The sequence below is a fragment of the Clytia hemisphaerica genome, unplaced genomic scaffold (assembly GCF_902728285.1).
Source record: "Clytia hemisphaerica strain Z4C2 unplaced genomic scaffold, Clytia hemisphaerica genome assembly, whole genome shotgun sequence".
In the NCBI taxonomy this organism is placed as follows: domain Eukaryota; kingdom Metazoa; phylum Cnidaria; class Hydrozoa; order Leptothecata; family Clytiidae; genus Clytia; species Clytia hemisphaerica.
Window position 1 is genome coordinate 335699 of NW_027103834.1, and position 18761 is coordinate 354459.

The 18761-nt window shown below is 35.3% G+C and overlaps 1 protein-coding gene across 1 annotated transcript in view; it reads right to left on the bottom strand.

The window, feature by feature from the left end:
• Nucleotides 1-18761, bottom strand: part of LOC136806933 (E3 ubiquitin-protein ligase HERC2-like) — a 52593-nt gene that overhangs the window by 21522 nt on the left and 12310 nt on the right. Inside the window, exons 13-28 of the mRNA XM_067063503.1 lie at nt 18290-18469; nt 17751-17982; nt 17273-17602; nt 13898-14257; nt 13399-13530; nt 13140-13234; nt 12745-12956; nt 12358-12566; nt 5207-5325; nt 4559-4885; nt 4130-4266; nt 3596-3813; nt 2857-3086; nt 2402-2591; nt 1731-1937; nt 1119-1291 (exon numbers count right to left, since the gene is read on the bottom strand). Of these exons, the coding sequence (XP_066919604.1) occupies nt 1119-1291; nt 1731-1937; nt 2402-2591; nt 2857-3086; nt 3596-3813; nt 4130-4266; nt 4559-4885; nt 5207-5325; nt 12358-12566; nt 12745-12956; nt 13140-13234; nt 13399-13530; nt 13898-14257; nt 17273-17602; nt 17751-17982; nt 18290-18469 (3351 nt within the window). The remainder of the gene's footprint in view (nt 1-1118; nt 1292-1730; nt 1938-2401; nt 2592-2856; nt 3087-3595; nt 3814-4129; nt 4267-4558; nt 4886-5206; nt 5326-12357; nt 12567-12744; nt 12957-13139; nt 13235-13398; nt 13531-13897; nt 14258-17272; nt 17603-17750; nt 17983-18289; nt 18470-18761) is intronic.

Below are 18761 nucleotides of genomic sequence, written 5' to 3' on the forward strand. Positions count from 1 at the left end.
CAGCAAATTTTTAAAATATTTTGTGACAAAACAATATTCTAAAAAACATTTTGTTATTCTGAAAATTGGATTTTTTCGATTTTTAACCCCCAGAATGTAGATGAAAAAATTTGTTTTTTGAGAGCAGAATTTCAGTATTCTCTTTATTCTCTAAGTGAAATTTATACTTTAGAAATATATTCTGACAAAGATTTAACGAAGATATCAATTTTATCGTGATACAAATGAGGAAAAGTAAAAGAAAGGACGAAAATAAGAGACAAGAAAGTTGTTTTTATTTTGTAGGTTGAAAATTTTGTGCTGAAATATGTGAATAATGTAACAACACCCCTGCCTCACAGCCCCGGTGGAACCTTTTCCCACATGGGACAAAAATTTCTACTTAAGTCCCAATGGGGATAGAAATTCTTTTGTTCAAAAGCTAGGCAAATTTTCTGATTGGGCTTGGGTCCCAGCGGGTCTGTGACACGTCGTAAAAGCTCAAAGTGTCAACATTAATCATCTCTCAGGTAGTTTTACACAAGTTTTACATAATTTGACAAACTTTTTTCCAAAATTGAAGGTCAATTAACCCCAAAAAGAAGGTCAAATATTTTCGTCAAAATATCTAACCTGGAACAATAAATTTTGAAATGGACTATTTTCCCCTTTTCCTTTGTTCATTAGGAGTAAAAAAAATACCCTATCATCATAAGTTAATTCCAATAGATTTCGATTTAAAGAGGATTTATTTTTAAAATGCCTCAACTCGGGTAGTATCCAATCAACGATTCAGATTTATATATCAAAAAAATTAACTTAAGCTAAAATTTAATGTTTAGAAGTAATGAGTAATATATAACAGTATGCTCTGAAACAACTTTTCATGAAGTTGAACTATCGTTAGGCCTACAATGCTAAGAAATAAAACCTACATTTTCGGGGTTTACTACATTCTCGGGGTCAGGTGCTGTATGGATTCAATCAAATCTAAACTTCCAAGAAAACTTGAGAAATTTGAATTCAAGCTAGACTTTTCCATGGTGTACCCGTTGAAGTGATAGAGTGCTCACTGCCAACAAGTGAAATTTCATGCTATACCACATTGTAAAATTGAAACGGAACTTTTATTTAATTACCTTGACGAGAAAGGAGTTTCCGCCATTCGAAGGATCGTGCATCAGAAATGATAAATCAAACATATTGATGAGTAGAGTGACCCAATCACGAACTCCAATGATCTTTTCAATCTGTTGTGAACAACTTAATGCTCGGCAAAAACCAAAGTAAGCCGATACGCTGATATCTGCACCTGAACGATGATGAAGTAAAAGTTGAAAAGATTCAGAAATTGCTCCAAAATTACGAGGGTTTTAAGTTTTGGCAGGAAAAGTTTCAACCTTCATAACTTTTGATAGGAATGTTTTATACCTCAATTTTCATCAGAAATTCATGATCTTTCCATCAGATTTTGAATATTGTTAAAAAAATTATTTTTTGCCCAGCCACCTGATGACGTCATCTGGCAGAAATTAAGTTTTTGTATCAAGCATTCTGATGATTTTATCTGCTAACAGACCTCGCTATTTTCTTTACTTTCACCTTTCTCATGTGATTCGTTTGGCCTTGAAGGAATTTTTTCAAGGGTACTTAATATTTGCAATGTTTTAGCGTGCTTCTAGCGGAAGATCTGTCGAGTGAAATTTACGACACAGTAGCATGGATAGAAATTAATGATTTCTTTTTCTCACCCCATGAAGAGACAGAGGTGTCAATGATATTTCTTAAGGACTCGATGAAAAACGAGGCAACAGTGCTCAGTGCATTCGATGAAGTTTTCTCTCCGTTGCAAGCACACAGTGATAACGTGTTGACAATATATGACGTCATCGATTTCAAAAGAAAAGAGAGTGGACTTTTCAATTGGTTATCTTCATTCTGGTTATCTTTCTTGATGTCTGTAAAAAGAACAAAAGAAGAACATCTTTAAGAACGCGGAAAGTTCAGAATCAAGCCTTTTTTACTATTACCGGGTACGAAAATTCCGGCTAAAGAGTCAATTAATGCCTAAATATGGCTAAATAAGTCTAGCAATGAAGCGTGACCAAAGCCAATATCCATGAAAATCAAAAAGTACAAGTCGGCTACATTATTCTTGAATAGTTGTAATGGGTGTAATGCGTTGCTTGAAAGCAAGAAAACCGTAAGTGCATTTTTTGAAAATTGAGCTACCATGAGAATTTGATCTATTTTTTGGAGCAAAAGTGCTTCATTATGAAATTATTTTAAAACCCAACTTTTGCCAAGAAAGAATGGAATCAAAATATTGAAGAAAGAAAGCCATGTAAAAATATTTTTGGAATTTTGCTTTATTTTACCTAGAATTGCTTAACCTGTCAATGGTATGTTCGGAAGATATTACCTTTTTCATGTACATGATCGTCTTTATCATCTTCATCAAAGAATTGAATATTATCGGCCAATTTCAAATCATATTTTCCATTCTTTCCCATACGGTAAGAATTCCTTGATCCAGTGTCCCACTCCACACGGACCCATCCGTCGTCTCCTATATCACTCACCACACGACCTTGACTTGGCGCTGGACCATCCTTAGAAAGAAAAGAAAATAACCGTTGGTATTGGTGATGAAGTTATTTTACTCATCGCTACGTTTGCTAATAAATTTCAAAAATTAAAAAACATGTTAGAAAATGTTCTGAATGTGTCTAAGTTTGATACAGTCCACTTTCCTAATGGGATCAAGATAGGCATTCACTTTTTGTATTTGAGAAACTTGCTATATTGAGTATCAAACAACATCATGAGATAATTCGGTAAGAGTTAAAAGCTAATAAATCTTTTCTAAGATCCCACCTGATCATCCCATTTCCAGTCGGGACCTCTAACCACGCGACTTCCAATCTTCAACAATTTTCTCATTTCTTCACCGTCAAGTTCTTGAAGATGAACCTGTCGATGTTTCCGCTCGTCGATGAATGGAATATCCGACTTCTCGTCATTGTTCAACGTCAGTTTCATGATCTTTTTCAGTAATTTTTGGATTTTGTCCAACACACCACACAATACCATAAAGTTGACATCATCTAGAAAAGGTGACAGATATGTATTAAATCAGATAGCTCAACTGTAATAATTACAAATCATTATTGCGAATAACTAGTCAACAGGCTCAGCGGAACAACTGTAATAGTGGGGAGGCTGAAGTGTCCCCAGTTTCCCCGCTTTCACCGGGTCTGGTCAAAGAACTATCAAGACTAAGTGTGGAGTAAAAAACGTCAAAAACCGATAAAACAAAAGGAAAACACCACTAGGACAATTCACCACCTGACGTCCATTTGCTTACGAATTCAAGCTTGGAACGCTGCAGACCCGTACATAAATTCTCGTAAAAAACTTTCTATGAGGTGGCAGATTGTCCTTTTCATGTTTTCTATTTTCTTATCTTTGACATTTTTGACTCGAAACACGACTAGAGCCTGAGTCTGTCAAATTTATCATAATAGGAGAAAGCTATAAAGCTGTGCCTTTATGCAAAAGCAAAAACAGGGCGAAGAAGTGTGGGTAAAAAAAATACAACCGAGGATCATTATACCTGACATTAAGGAAGAACAAAGAAGAGTGAGTGATAACAGCATTTCTCGGACATGTCGGTTAATTTCATCTTCCGTTTGAAAATCGGACAATTTCTCGATTTCATCGATCAGTGCTTTCAAAGCGAAGTTCTCGAAACCGTGAAAAACACTTCGTAGTTTGTCAACGTCGTCCTTTGGTACCAACTCGACGTTGAATAAAATGCCTGGCTTCGCATGACTGAAAAAAAATTACGTCGATTCGATTATGTTTATTTTTTTATCGCAAATTCGAAAATCAAAAGATTATTCCTTCGCTCTAAATTAGATAACTATGACGTTCACATGGGACGAAATTTGTTTAACTTATGGAAAACTCGAGTTATAAATACATGCACATTTCCTTCAAATACCATTCGTCTTATTATGAAATGAGCATACGACTTGCATTTGCTACCGTAAAAGTCTACTTGTGGTAGCTTGTAAACATCATTTTCTGAGACTTCAGAGTACAGAAAACAACTCAACACAAATCAAAAACAAGGAATTCGACAAACCTAACAGAGCCACCAGGTACCAGCAACCCAAGCCATCCACAAAGAAGCGAATATCTGACATGTGAAAAAATCTGCTGACGTAAACATAATGACTGCATCAAATAGCCAGCGATTAGCCTTTGTTTTGCCCTCTTAATCTAAGGGAAAAGATTGAAAAACTTTTTTTGTCTTTCGTTGACACTTTATCATCAACAATATTTAGGAAAGAATCAGCCTTGTCAGGTATAAGAGAAGCTCTTATGAATCAAATAATTCGTTTTGAAGTAGAAAAAATCATTCCAACTTCCCATAAGGCGTATTTTTTCGTTTACGCATTGAGGCAGGATTGCATCTATGATAAGCGTTAAAAGAATAGTGATCAGGAAGTCGAGATTTTTTGCCAGGTTGGAGATTTACATCATTAAGCACTCGAATCGTAGAAGTTTATACCTGCATGAGAAAACATTTTCGAAGGATGTCCGTGTTGACCTTCTTATCGAAAAGGAAATCTTTCAACTCGTCAATTAACACATTCAATGCGCTTGTTCTCTTTTGTTCAGCCTGTTGAAGATTCTTCAGACCCTTCCATAAGAACACTCTCCATTTGTAAGGAGGATCTTGTGTCTTTTGAAGACGCTCGCACGTCTCTATCCAACGTCGTTTGACGTGTGATTTGGATAGTGATTGTGACGCGTTGACGCACTTGCAAAGGAATTGACATTTCTTGATGATGGGTTGACAAATTTCTTCTAAAGGTTTTTCTTCTTCTTGATGAAGCTTTATATAAACAAACAAGTGAGATTGAAATACACGCTGAATGTTTTGAGTCAATCTCTTGACAAGCACCTCACATTCAATACCGTAAATAAAACAACAAGCAAAATCTAAAAAAAATAGCAGTTAATTTTACAATATTTCTTCTTACAAGGACAGCATTCACAGTAAGAAATCTGAACTGGACAGAATACCACTTACAGACGGGAATGATGCAACAAAATTCAAAGGGATAACAGAAGTAAATAGCCCGGGTAAATAGCCTTTGGAATCATTAAACAATATTTCATTGACTACAGAGAAAAAATACAAAAGGATTAAAACCTGGAAGACTTTGGAGCGTATTGCCACAAGCCTTGTGATGATCAACATCAAATCCTTCGTTTTGTATTTCGAGAGACGCTTCTCATCCAAATCATCTTGCAAACCTTTCAAGTTGGTACCTACGAACAAGAACATCAAATGAAATTGATTACAGTAGAGCCTCTTTTAACTCGAACCACTATAACTCGAACATCTCCTCAACTCAAACAAGTTTTCTCTTACCGTGTGTCTCTGAAAAAACTACCCCCTGTTTGATTCAAAATTGCGAAAAAGTAAAAAAATATATTAGCTTGATTTTTTCGAAATCGTTTAGAGGAGGGTTTAACTTAAATTTTGGTATATCAAACTTTAAAATTTCTTCATTAGATCAAAAGTTATGACAAAAAGAGTAAACAAATGTTTTTCAAAAAGAGCGAAAAAAGACGAAAAAACAGGGTATCAAATCTTTTGTTAGAAAAAAAAGACACTCAAACTTTCTCTTCTCCACTCAAATAGACTCGCTAAGCTTTGGAAACTTTTGGAAAAATTTTGATAAAAGTTTGTTGCTTGTTGAAACTTCATGCTCGTTAATGAATCCAAAAGGAGCTCTAAATTGGCAATAAAAATCATTAAAAACGAATAATAAAACAAAAAAGATGCACAGGAGTTCAAAAGTAAAACTTTACTGTCAATAAAGTACAGTGTTTTCTTGTCTAATTTGATACCCTGTTTTTTCGTCTTTTTTCGCTCTTTTTGAAAAAAATTTGTTTACTCTTTTTGTCATAACTTTTGATCTAATGAAGCAATTTTAAAGTTTTATATACCAAAATTTAAAATCAAGCTAATATATTTTTTCACTTTTTCGCAATTTTGAATCAAACAGGGGGAAGTTTTTTCAGAGACACCCGGTATAAACCTTGTACTCCATAACTCGAATTTTTCTTTAAATCGAACAAATTTGTGTTCCCCGTGGAGACTATACTGTGTTTCAAAAAGAGGCACACATGATATACGTTTATAGGCTGGCCGGGCTGGCACCATTGTTTACAAAAATAATGTCCAAAAATTATTATTGTTCAAAACTAGCAAGGTCTTTTATTAGCCGTTTGCTTTTAAGTGAGTCACTAGCGTGATAATTGAGTAAAAGTAAAGGGCACCCTGAAAAATTGGCAAAAATAAGACTATACGATGGAGCGCATCTATATATTAACATCTTATTTTACTAGGGATAAATTTATTACTTCGTGGAGAGAAAACCGATACCGATGCTGATACCACCACCGTTCCTTTCAGCCTCGTTTATGCGACCGATTGCGCTGATGATAGTTTAAACACACTGAACTATTTACTACTTAACTGCATCAGACGCCATGCACCTCTGAAGAGAATGAAAGTCACTCGTCCACAAGCGCCCTAGATGAAGAACTCAATGATCAATAACTGTCACGAAAAGCGAACTTTAGCTCATCAGACGAAGTCAGATTCCGACTGGATAGAATTCCGAGAAGCTCGAAATCCTCTAAAAAGACACGTAAAACACAACAAAAAAACTTTCTATCGTGAACTTCTCTCATCCAAAAAACCGAAAGAAGTCTGGAAGCTTATTCACGGAAGCCTCCACCCAAAGAAAAGTGTTATCAATATTCAACCCTCCGATTTAAACGATCACTACATTTCCACAGCTAGAATCCTCGGATCACAGCCAGCTTCAATCGAGGAAATCCAGCTCCTTCTTCAAGATCTTGTTACAGATGTCAAGCATGAATTCTCCAACCCGTCACATATGAACAAGTAGTCAAAGAAATCAAGAATCTTCGAACTGACTGCTTTTCTGGATACGACAATGTTCCAGTTTCACTCATCAAAAACCTATTGCTGATCATCTCGTATCTCCACTCACGCATATAATCAACAAAGGTATCGCCGAAAACACCTTTCATCAACAGTGGAGAATCAGCAAAGTAACACCTATTCCGAAAACAGAACAATTCACCACTCCAGATCAGTTCAGACCTGTTACCGTGCTACCCATACTCTCCAAACTTTTCGAACGTTTAATGGCAAAACACATCGACCAACATCAGATATATAAGCAAACCCAATCTGGCTTTTGCAAACGTCACTCGACCAAAAAGTTGCTTATGAAAATTCGAGATGATATCGCTGGTGCAATGAACAAAGAGGAAATCACACTCGCAGCATTTCTCGATTATTCGAAAGCCTTCGACACGGTTGATTATAAGACACTTATAACCAAACTACGAAAAATCGGCTTTTCCGACAAGGCCGCGTTGCTCATGTTACCATACCTCAGCGATTGCAAGCAATTTGTTCAGGTCGAAGATAAGCAGTCTGAACAAGGCACAGTTCAGTTTGGTGTACCTCAAGGCTCCATCCTCGGACCGATCTTGTTTAATCTATACACCGTAGACCTACAAGACAACGTCAAAGGTGGTAGTACCAGCCAATATGCGGACGATACTTACGAACATTGTAGACCTAAAAACATACCAGACGCAATCATCAAAATGACACAACGCCTAGATCAACTCAAAGATTGGTCAACCGAAAACAATCTTGCGTTCGATAACAAAAATACAAAGATCATGTTCTTATCGACTTCTAGAATGGAAAAGCTGCGCGATCTCGCTAACCCAACCCATCCGACTTTCCATATCCATCACACAAACCAATTGTTCGAAAGAGTTACCGTGTATAAACTGCTTAGTGTTCAGTTCGACGAAAACTTGAACTGGGAGGCTCATGTCAACAAACTTTGTCAATCGGTATATGCAAGGCTAAAATTTAGAAAACGAAAGTGGTTTTCATTTTTCTAGAACATTCTCGAATATCCTGAACATGGACTCACTCGCTAAGATAAAATCTAACGTTTTTCAGTCCGCAAGTGTAAGGTAGGCGTAACCAAGGATTTGTAAACATTACTCGTTTTTAGAAATGGCGGTCGCTGTAAGAACTGCATTTGGTTGTTTGTATTTTTATCATGCTTTTGTTGGTTTTTAGAGTATTTAAAGATGTTAATATTTCTTTTAGCATAGTATTTTATGTTTGTGTAGTTAGTAAATGCACCAATATAGTGATAGGAATCTTAAAGAGTTGCCCTTGAACATCACCACCACTACAACAACATAATAACACAGACAGGACAGATGATCTTTTTTTTTACAGGTAGAAGTAGGTGTTGATAGTTGATTAAGTTATTGTGTATAACAGATTATCAGTTACTAAGTATTATAGTGTATTTTGCGGATGGTTTTATGGCAGCACAACCAGTCGAACGGTATTTTTAATCAAACTTTGTCGAAACTTTGTTGTCCGATTAGTGTTCGACTGCGTTGGGTTCTTGAACATTCCAGAATACTTAAAAATTCTTAAAAATATAAAGTTCGATTAAGTTCAATTAACGAAATCGAACTTAATCGAACTTTAAAAAAAAAGATCTTAATAGAGTTTGATTAGTTTAACTTTGTCGAAATTTAATCAAACAGTAATTTGAGAAAATACCCTTCAAACAGAATTTCCGTCGAATTTGTTGAATGTATTTATTGTCGGATTGTCAAACATTTTTTGCCGTCAAACTTTTCTTGTTTTCGAACTTTTTCGAACGTAGATTTTTGTTGAATTTGTCGAACATTTCTTGTTGTCGAACTTTGTTGAACTTAATATGTTTTGTCCAACTTAATCGAATACTCACAATTTTAACGACTTTTGGTCGTTCGATTAAGTTCAACAATGTAGTTTGGTAATCGAACTGTTTGATAAATTACTCCTGGCCTATAATAGTTCCATACCTTTTGCTAGGTGCAATGTGTCATGGTGTTGCTTGTGGTATAGTACCAGTAGTCATTGACCTTGGATGCCACACAGGCAACTGAGGTTCGATTCCCACTCGCAGGGTTTCACTTAGTAAGTGAACGCACCTTCGCCCGGGTCAACCAAAAACGCAAGGGAAATATAACAATAACCAAAGTTACCCTTGCCGTAACTATTGAAACGTGGAGTTAAGTTATTCTGATTTGTGCTGTAGTATTAAAATTATCCAACATGACATCGCGCCTAGCAAAAGGTCCATTGAATCAAGATGACCTAACCCAATCACAAAGCAAAATTGATTCAAGCTGAAGATTAATTTTTACTGATGCATATTTAGCTAGGAAAAGTGTGTATTTATAATATTTTCTTGACATTATTTCAATGCTGAAGCTTGTAAATGTCTGATGTGAATATTTCTTCCCGTGCAAATTTCTTCTCTTGAGTTTAAGATATATCAACTATCGGAACCAATTGATTGGTCATTGATTAAAAAATGTATCAAGTGGGCGAGTCTGTTTTATGAGAAATGGAAGTCAATCAAAGTTGATCGATCGATACGTTAGTATAATTCCATGTCTCAATGATATGGATCTGAGGCAAACAACAGCAGTAACAATGTTTTAGTTTTAAGGAAAGAAATTTATGCAACAATCTTGGCCTTAAGATTTACCAGAAATCCAAACTTAATTTCGACCAAATTTAAAAAACTTCATGTACTTTCCAAATTTGTGCTCTATCAAGCTTTAAAAACAGTTTCTATTCTTATCTAATATCAATATTTTGCCAAAAATACCCCCACAATGGCTAAACTAAGCTCCTGTCATATTATATTTATATGCCTTGGCATCAGCAAAATTAAATGTCCGTCAAAGTTGATTGTGTTTGATTGGGTTAGTATTGTATCTAATGTCATTAAAGTCTGTCATCTCAAAAAGAATGTGGATACTTTACTTTTCAAACAATTTCTCAGCACCAAGTTATGCTAAAGTAGATAGATATTAAACACCGTTGGAAAGATATATTAGAAGTGAATAATCTAAATGATTAAAGGTTTTTGAAATATTGAGAACAGGATGTCTACGGAATTTCTGTCGCCATTTTCAAGGTTTTCAAGGTTTTTTTTGGCAAAATTTTAGTGTTTTTTTCAAGGTTTTTTGGACCATTTATTGGGTATTTTCAAGGTTTTTCAGAACTTAAAAATCGACTTAAATAGTAGGATATGACTTTTTGACAAGGTGCAAGAGATGTTACTACCAGTATTTGGTCTAGAAACAATGAAAATTTTTAGAGTTTAGCATAGACCGAAACTTTAGTGAGGAACCGAGCCAAAACAAGACAACTATACTGTCACAACCATGCATTAGGGTCAGCAAACTTAAACGCAAACTTATTTAGGGTCAGTTTTCTCAGTTCCGACCTGACATTCGCCAACCGTAGTACTCCCCTGCTCCCCGGTCGTTTAATATGTTTATCATCTATGAATAATCAAACACTATGCGAAATTTTCGACTCTGAGTCGTCTTGTTTTTCATACAATCGGTATGTTATGTCACTCTCACGTCATTTTTGATAGGATTTGATAGCACCCAAAGAGGCGGTTTAATCAGGCAAAGATAATCTCCAATCTCGGGTGACTAATTTTCCTGAAATGGCCCTAATAATATGTCTTGGATTTTAGTGCTGACCTCCCTCCCTCCTTGGTTTTTCTTTTAAGAAATCCACTAAAACTTAGCAATAATGATCAATAAATAATAAGAATGTCAGCTTATGAAGAAAATCGCCATTTTAATCAGGACTTTACAACAGCTTGAATGCAAATATTTAAGATCCACTTGAGCTAATGAATGTTGAATGTTGAATCTATTGAATGTTGAATCTATTGAATGTGGGTTATGCAAGGACAGTCAGGTACCGTCGCCGCTCGACAACGTTATATTAATATTTGAAAATTTATAAACAATTTTCACCATATATCAAGGCTTTAAAACATGCCTCCCTGTCACAAATCCTGTTCGTGTTTTTCCCATTCATTTTTCTGTCCATCCTTTTAGATACAGTGAAATGACCATTTTAGATACAGTGAAATGACCATTTTAGATACAGTGAAATGACCATTTTAGATACAGTGAAATGACCATTTTAGATACAGTGAAATGACCATTTTAGATACAGTGAAATGACCATTTTAGATACAGTGAAATGACCATTTTAGATACAGTGAAATGACCATTTTAGATATAATCATTATCGAGTTATTCGTTCAGAAGAAAAGAGTGTGGCCGTGAAGTAAGAACAAAATGCTCTCGTTGCTGTTTTTTCTGGTCGATTTGCAATTCACACTTGTTCTAGCATCCGAAAGTTGTCTTCGCGAAAATAATATATCCATTGTTCTGGATGTAGAAAGATCGTACATGTTCCAAGGAGATTTCCTGCCCGCTCTTGCAACCATTTTAAACAAAATTCAACGAAATAAATGTCATCATTTGACGATTCACAACTTGCGAGAGTACGAGACGATCTTAATCAAGAAAGAAGTCACACATTACTTTCTTTTCAACCATTTATCATCATACCGACCGCCTACAAACGATCAAATTGGATACTTTTTCGATGGAAAGAGGATCTCAGTCTCGTCGATAGTGCTGTTGATTCATCAGAGAAATGGGCGGAAGGATCATATGTGGTATCAAAAATTGAAGTCATTGCACAGCGAAAGACATAAAATCATCATAGCAAGTACTGAAACTTTTCCGCTCCAGATCTTTGATTGGCTACCAAAACTTCTATTAAATCCTGATTTCGATCGATTTGAATTTTGAAGAGTATTTATGACAAATATGAAGATTGTTGAAATGATTTGACATTGGCAATTGAAGACGAGGACAGTCAGGACATACGAGCACGTCTATTACGTAATTTATTTTACGAAGCGTTACCGATTACAAATCTTTTGTTGGAAAAAAAACCAATCCTATTGAGCTAAGAAAAACCCTTTGTCTATTGACGCGATAATTCCCAAAAGTCATTACTTGAAAAATTATTGCTTTCTTGAGATTTCTAAACCGATCATAATACCAGTCTAGAAATCTGGCGATCAAAGCATTTTGATTAATTCATCGTCACTCATGTTTATAGCATTTTGATTAATCCATCGTCACTTATGTTTATAAAAAGCTGTTTTCCGTCACAAGGTTTCCAGGCTAAATTGGACTCGGAATTTTTTTATATCGGTTCTCGTTATTCTCTCCCCCATAGTATCCTATATAAATTAGCTTAAAATTTTGGCTATTAGATCTTGTTCATGTCTGTAATAAAATTGAATAATAGAAAAGGACACATACCTAGACCGCAATGCCACAGCAAACAAGCGAATATACATCGTGTGGTTTGTTCGATAACCGAAGTAGGATCACCACGAGGTGGAATGATCAACAACCCTTCATCTGTCGCCATCTTAAAAACATTCTTCATAACCACCCCTGTTGAAGCACATGGCTCTTCACTCAATAGGGATAATACATCAGAATCGCTACTCGCATCTTCTTCGTTTCTAAAAAACAAATGGACAATATTATCTAATTTTGTCCTGACAAGAATATAAAAGAAGCTAGACAATCTATCCCGATACTTCACTTTGTTGCAATGTTTCATTTAATAATAATAGACGCAGCAAACAGGCAAAATAGTCCCTCCTCGTATAAAACTTCTGACAAATAACTATGGTTTACTTTTCTTTCTTTTCTTTCAGCACTGCATCTCTATTGATACCGGACGAGAAGAGGGTTGAATGAAGGAAGCGTTTATTCTCTGTCTCGTCATGCGACGCGTAAGTGCCATGCGCCAGGTAACAACAGTGCAAACCAAGTACAAAAGCGATCGATTGTTCAGCTTCCACGAAATGTTGACCGAGCCCCTCTTCTTTTGTGTTTGCAGACATTAACTAAAAATGAAATTGGTTTCAAGTGTCAGTAGTTAAGAGAGTTGTGTGAATAAACGGTAGCGAAAAAAGGCGCCTTAAATTTTTGAATGGAGAGTCCCATTCACCTCCTTTCAAAGACCTCCTTAAGAATCTACTTTAGATTCTCAAAAACAAAAAAAAACACGATTTAAAAGCTAAACTCACCATCATTTTAGGTTGAGTGGCTGTCTTATCCTTGTTCAATATCTTGATGTTTGTGAAATTCAACACATCAGCTATTGCCGTCGAAACTTCTTTATCTGTGGGAGAAAAGCAACAATGTTCTTTAAAAAAACTGTCAGTAAAATGCAGAAAGATAAGTGCAGTACCCGGGTGGAACATCACTACTTAGATAGGGGATAGCCAAGGTTTTTTTATGGGAGACAACTCTTTGACCACCGCGAAATGAGGTTTCGATACATACCAACGAAACTACTGAGTGAGTCTTCTTGTGCTTTTTCAGAACATTCAGTTTCTGCACCGTCATCTTTCTCTTCATTCTTGTCTTTCGAATTTTCGACTTTCTTTTTCGTGTCATATTGGACGTTGCTCACACCTGAAAATGTATCATTGATGTTTGTAAAAGCAGTAATGAAGCAATTGAACTATTTTCTTGTAACATACATGAAACTTATGTAAAAACAATGATGAAATGAAAACTGTCTCGAAAACAATAAAGATAAAGCTTGAAATAACATTTCAAAAAGGTCAGAAAAAAGGTTTGATCGGGTTTGCTTTGGGTTGGCTTTGGCTTCAAATGATTTTTGAATCAGACATAAGAAATTTGGGTCGGGCAATGCCCGTTGGCCAACAGCTTAGTCAAGCCCTGAAATATAGGAAATATTGCTCCTAGAACTATATCTATGAGGGAACTTTAAAACGATAGCTTCGACCATTACATAAATAGTTGTCAGCGCACTTACTACTTGCGGTAGACACAGGCCATGACAATTCTGCTTCTTCTGCTAGTTTCTCTTTCTCGGGATCACTTTCGCTGAAGGATCGATTCAGTTTATCAAACCAATCCAAGATCTCTGCAAACTGAGCAAACGTTTCACAATTACTGGTGATAATCGGGGCGTAGTTTTGAAGTAAGATCAAATAGATTGAAAACTCTTGGAATATGATACCAATAGGACTTTCTTGTAAACGTTTGTGAGAGCATTTGCGAACCATGGAATGATAGACCAATAACTGTTTGCAGCTCGTTTGTAATAAGTTGATGAAGGTGCTAATGACAGCAGTTAGTGATTTCACCATTGGGGTTGGTTCATATACATAACCTGAAAGAATGGAAGAATGGAATACCTACAATAAAATACCCCTGCTAGGGTAGGGCGTCAACAGCCATTTTTGGGGCAAAGTCAAAAAATTCAAGACGTAGTGTTTTTTATGAAAATTTAACCTATTGTGGTATTCTGCGCAATTTTTAAGGTCAGAAGTCCAAAATTGGCCGAACCCCCCTGGGGGTACTGATTCGCACTACAGATAAAAATTGGAAAAAATGGCATTTTCTGGCCTTTTCAGGCCTGTAAATTTGTCAAAACTATTTCAAATCTTATTTTTTTCATTTGCTGTACTGAAGTTTATGAAGAAACAACAAAATAATCATATTGGGTTGAAAGTTGTGCCCATTGGAACCCTAAACGAGCCGTTTTAAGTCAATTTTGGGTAGCAAAATGCTTTTTAAGGTTAATTTTGCAAATTCATAAACTTTAAACTGATTAATTCACATGTCTGAAAAAAAATCGGGGAAACATTGGAAAATTGGGAACACAGATGGAAGTCTTCAATAAATTCTTTAAGCAAAATGAATTTCAAGTTTTTCACTTTTTTCAAAAATTCATAATGGCGTTTTCAAAAATTGCTTTTTAGCAAAAAAAATTATATTTATCAAAAAATAGCATTTTTTAATGCAAGCTTCTACAAAATGAGTTTAAATGCTGACTGAAATTTTTTTTGCAGTGATAGTATTCTGGAAATACTCCAGGAAAATCAAAATCATTTGGGTCTGGGATGCGTCTATGTCCACCATTTTGGAAATAAATTCGCTTCTAAGAGCCATTTTTCAGGCAAAAACCCAAATTTGGACTGAAAAAATCTCAAAAATGACAATAGACATGTCCCCGAATTTTCTTGCAGTGATAGTATTCTGGAAATACTGCAGGAAAATCAAAGTCATCTGGGTTTGGCATTTGGATATATCCCCCATTTTGGAATTGAAATTCCTGCTAAAACGCAATATTTTAAGCAAAAATCCCATTTTTGACTGAAAAAATCTTAAGAATGGCAAAACAAACATGAACCTAAAATCTTTTTGCAGTGATAGCCTTCTGGAAATACTCCAGGGAAATCAAAATCCTTTGGGTTTAGGATAAGGGTATATCCGCCATTATGGAATTGAAATATGTGCTAAAATTGGCTTAAATGCAACGTTTCAAGCAAAAAGTCCTTTGGGTTTAGGATAAGGGTATATCCGCCATTATGGAATTGAAATATGTGCTAAAATTGGCATAAATGCAACGTTTCAAGCGAAAACCCCATTTTTGATTAAAAACTGCTATAAAATGGCAATAGACATGGACCCAAATTTCTTCAAAGTGTTAGTATTCTGTGAATTCTCCTGGGAAAACAAAATCATTTGAATCTGGGATCATCCACCATTATGTAACCTGAGATCAGATTGTGAATGCTTTCTGCACACCACGCTGAAGCTCTAAAGGGATGTGTGAAAACATAACAATCTGACGAATGTGAAATCTCGTAATCGTAAGGACCGCGTTCGTCTAAAAGGACTAGGAACGACAACAAAGTTGCGTGATTGTGTTTATGAATAGGGCGCCGTATCAGTTTTTAACTTTCAAGCGCACAACATTGAAGATTCTTGTTGTAGAATTTTCCGCGGTAGGACTATTTTCCTCAGATGTATAATTTTCAAGCGCCTTCAGAGGTTTACCGTGCGCGTAAGAAAATTACGAACATCTGTTATCAGGTTACCATTATGGAAATTAAATCTCTGTTAAAATGCTACATATTTCCATCCGATACCTCATAATTGACTAAATATTTTGTATATCACATTTAAAACAAAGAATATGAATTTATAATCCTTTAATTTAGAAATACTAGTTGAAACAAATTATAACAAAAATCCCATTCAACTCAACAATTCTTTACAGCCAACACACATTGCCATTCTCAAGACTTGTTCCGTCAAAAAAAGATTAGATTTTTGCTTCAAATATTATATACATTTTAAAACTGACTTCAATTCAAAAATTGTGGTCCCAGAAGCATCTTATACCTAAATAGTTTTTACCCCTGGAGTATTTACAGAACACTATCACTGCAAAATGATTTTGGGTCCAAAACTATTGCCATTCTAGAGAGGTTTTTAGTCAAGAATTGGGTTTTTGTTCGAAATGTTGCATTTTAGCCTGTTTTAGCAAGAATTTCGATCCCATTATAGGGCGGATATACCCAAATCCTAGATCCAAATGATTTTGATTTTCCTGGAGTATTTGCCATTATGAATTTTTGAAAAAAGTGAAAAACTTGAAATTCATTTTGCTTAAAGAATTTATTGAAGACTCTCTGAAAATTTCAGACATGTGAATTAATCAGTTTAAAGTTTATGAACTTGCAAAATTGGCCTTAAAAAGCCTTAAAACGGCTTGTTTAGGGTTCCAATGGGCACAATTTTCAACCCAATATGATTATTTTGTTGTTTCTTCATAAAATTTAGTACAGCAAATGAAAAAAATAAGATTTGAAATGAAGTTTTGACAAATCTACAGGCCTATAAAGGCCAGAAAATGCGGTTTTCCAATTTTTGCCTGTAGTCTATGTAAATCAGTACCCCCAGGAGGGTTCGGCCAATTTTGGACTTCTGACCTTAAAAATTGCAGCATTCTGTGCATTCTCACAATAGGTTAAATTTTCATAAAAAAACACTACATCTTGAATTTTCTGACTTTGACATTTGACGCCCCAACCTACCTGCATGGAATCTTGAAGGAAAACCACTTAAATGAAATATCCTTCCTTTTTCAAATAATCTTTCCTGTGTTTACGAAGGAACAACGATTGAAATTGAGTTTGTCTTTGCAAAAGGAACTTCTTATTTGGAAATCAGAGATAATTGGGCCGAGCAAGATCCAGCAAGTGTTTTCAACAAGAAATAATCAATTAAAAAGCACATTGTGGTTCCTTAAGCCATCAAAATTTAATAACTTTTCTTAATCGTGACAGTTTAAAAAGTATACTATGTGTTTTCAATCAACATAAATATCTCTTACATCTAGCTGGCCAGCAGATATCCTTCTCTGTCACAATGAAAACCCTGGCAAACATCAAACGTTGGAATTTCAACAGCACATTCAACGATTCTTGTTCGATCAGTCTTGGATCCTCTTCTTTGACTGACACCAATATGCAACTTGTGGTGACGTAGAACAGCTCTTTGAGCAAGATGAACAGTGTACTGTTAGTCGGATCAAAATCATCATTATTACTGTTAGCGATCAACAGATCCAACGTGTCTTCGAGCATCTCTTCAAGGCCATTCTTCTCCAAAAAACATTTCATTAAGAGTTGTAAGAGAAATGAGTGATTCTCAGAGTTGGTTTCTAAAAAATTGCAAAAAAAACTCAACATTTATGATAGACTTTGGTGAATGGTGAAAGAAATTGCAACAAAATAAATTTAAGCAAGCTAGCTTTGGAAATTCAAATTCAATCAAGAATTTACAAATTCAAAATTTAAATTCGACTCTACCTGTTTTGATTTTGAGTAGGGTTGAGAAAGTGGTTGCTCTTTCGATGGCAGATGGAAGAAGATATAACCATCCTACAGATAACACTTCTTCAGCAAGCTTGTGTATTTTGGAATGGTATGGTAGCGTGGAAATCAAATTAATAACAAGAGATTTCAACTTCTGTGAAAACTCTGATGTCCCATCAAATCCAAGGAAACAAGTACAGACATCGTGAGCCCGTGCGCCATGGAACTATATTTTAAGATTTGTTAAAAATGTAATCTTGACAATGGATGATATTAGACACGTACTAAAAATCTATGTCGAAAATGCCAGTTAGGGTTCCTGTCTAAAAACTACCATGATTTTTTCAAACAGATTCATGACATTATTCCAAAATAACTTTGCTATGTCTGCCTAGCCCAAAAAAGCCTTGAACCGGATGAACTTCAAAATATGAAGAAATTTCTCGCGAACTATGCTATGTTTTTCACCCACCCGGTATGTAATGGTGTACTGAAAAAGTTATAACTGCAAAAAAATACATGGAAAATTTTACCTGCATTTTCAAGAGGTACAAACAAGAGGAAATGAGGTCATCTTTCACTTCTGGGTCTTCGACTTTTTGCGAGTATGACAGAAGTTGTTCCAAATTTTCGAATGTTTCTCTGTTGATCTCGATTGCAAATGGTACATGCTCCTTCAAAGGATTTACGAAGGAGACACGCCAACAAAAGATCTAAAATTGAAGTTGATAAAAGTAATGAAGAGAAGTGAAGATCACAAACACTGATAATTACACCATATATACATTATGGCAAATAAATCGGATGATATAGGATGTCATTAGTTACTCAGTATCATATCGACAGCCACTAGGACGATAGAATCGAATGAGACCTAGTGAACTGGAATTTGGATAAGTTGATTTCTACTAATATAAGAAAATTGTAGTAAAAGTAGTAAAATTGCAAACGTGGTAAAATTGCAAAAACTTTGGGATAGCTAGAGGAAGTAAATCAATAGTCAGA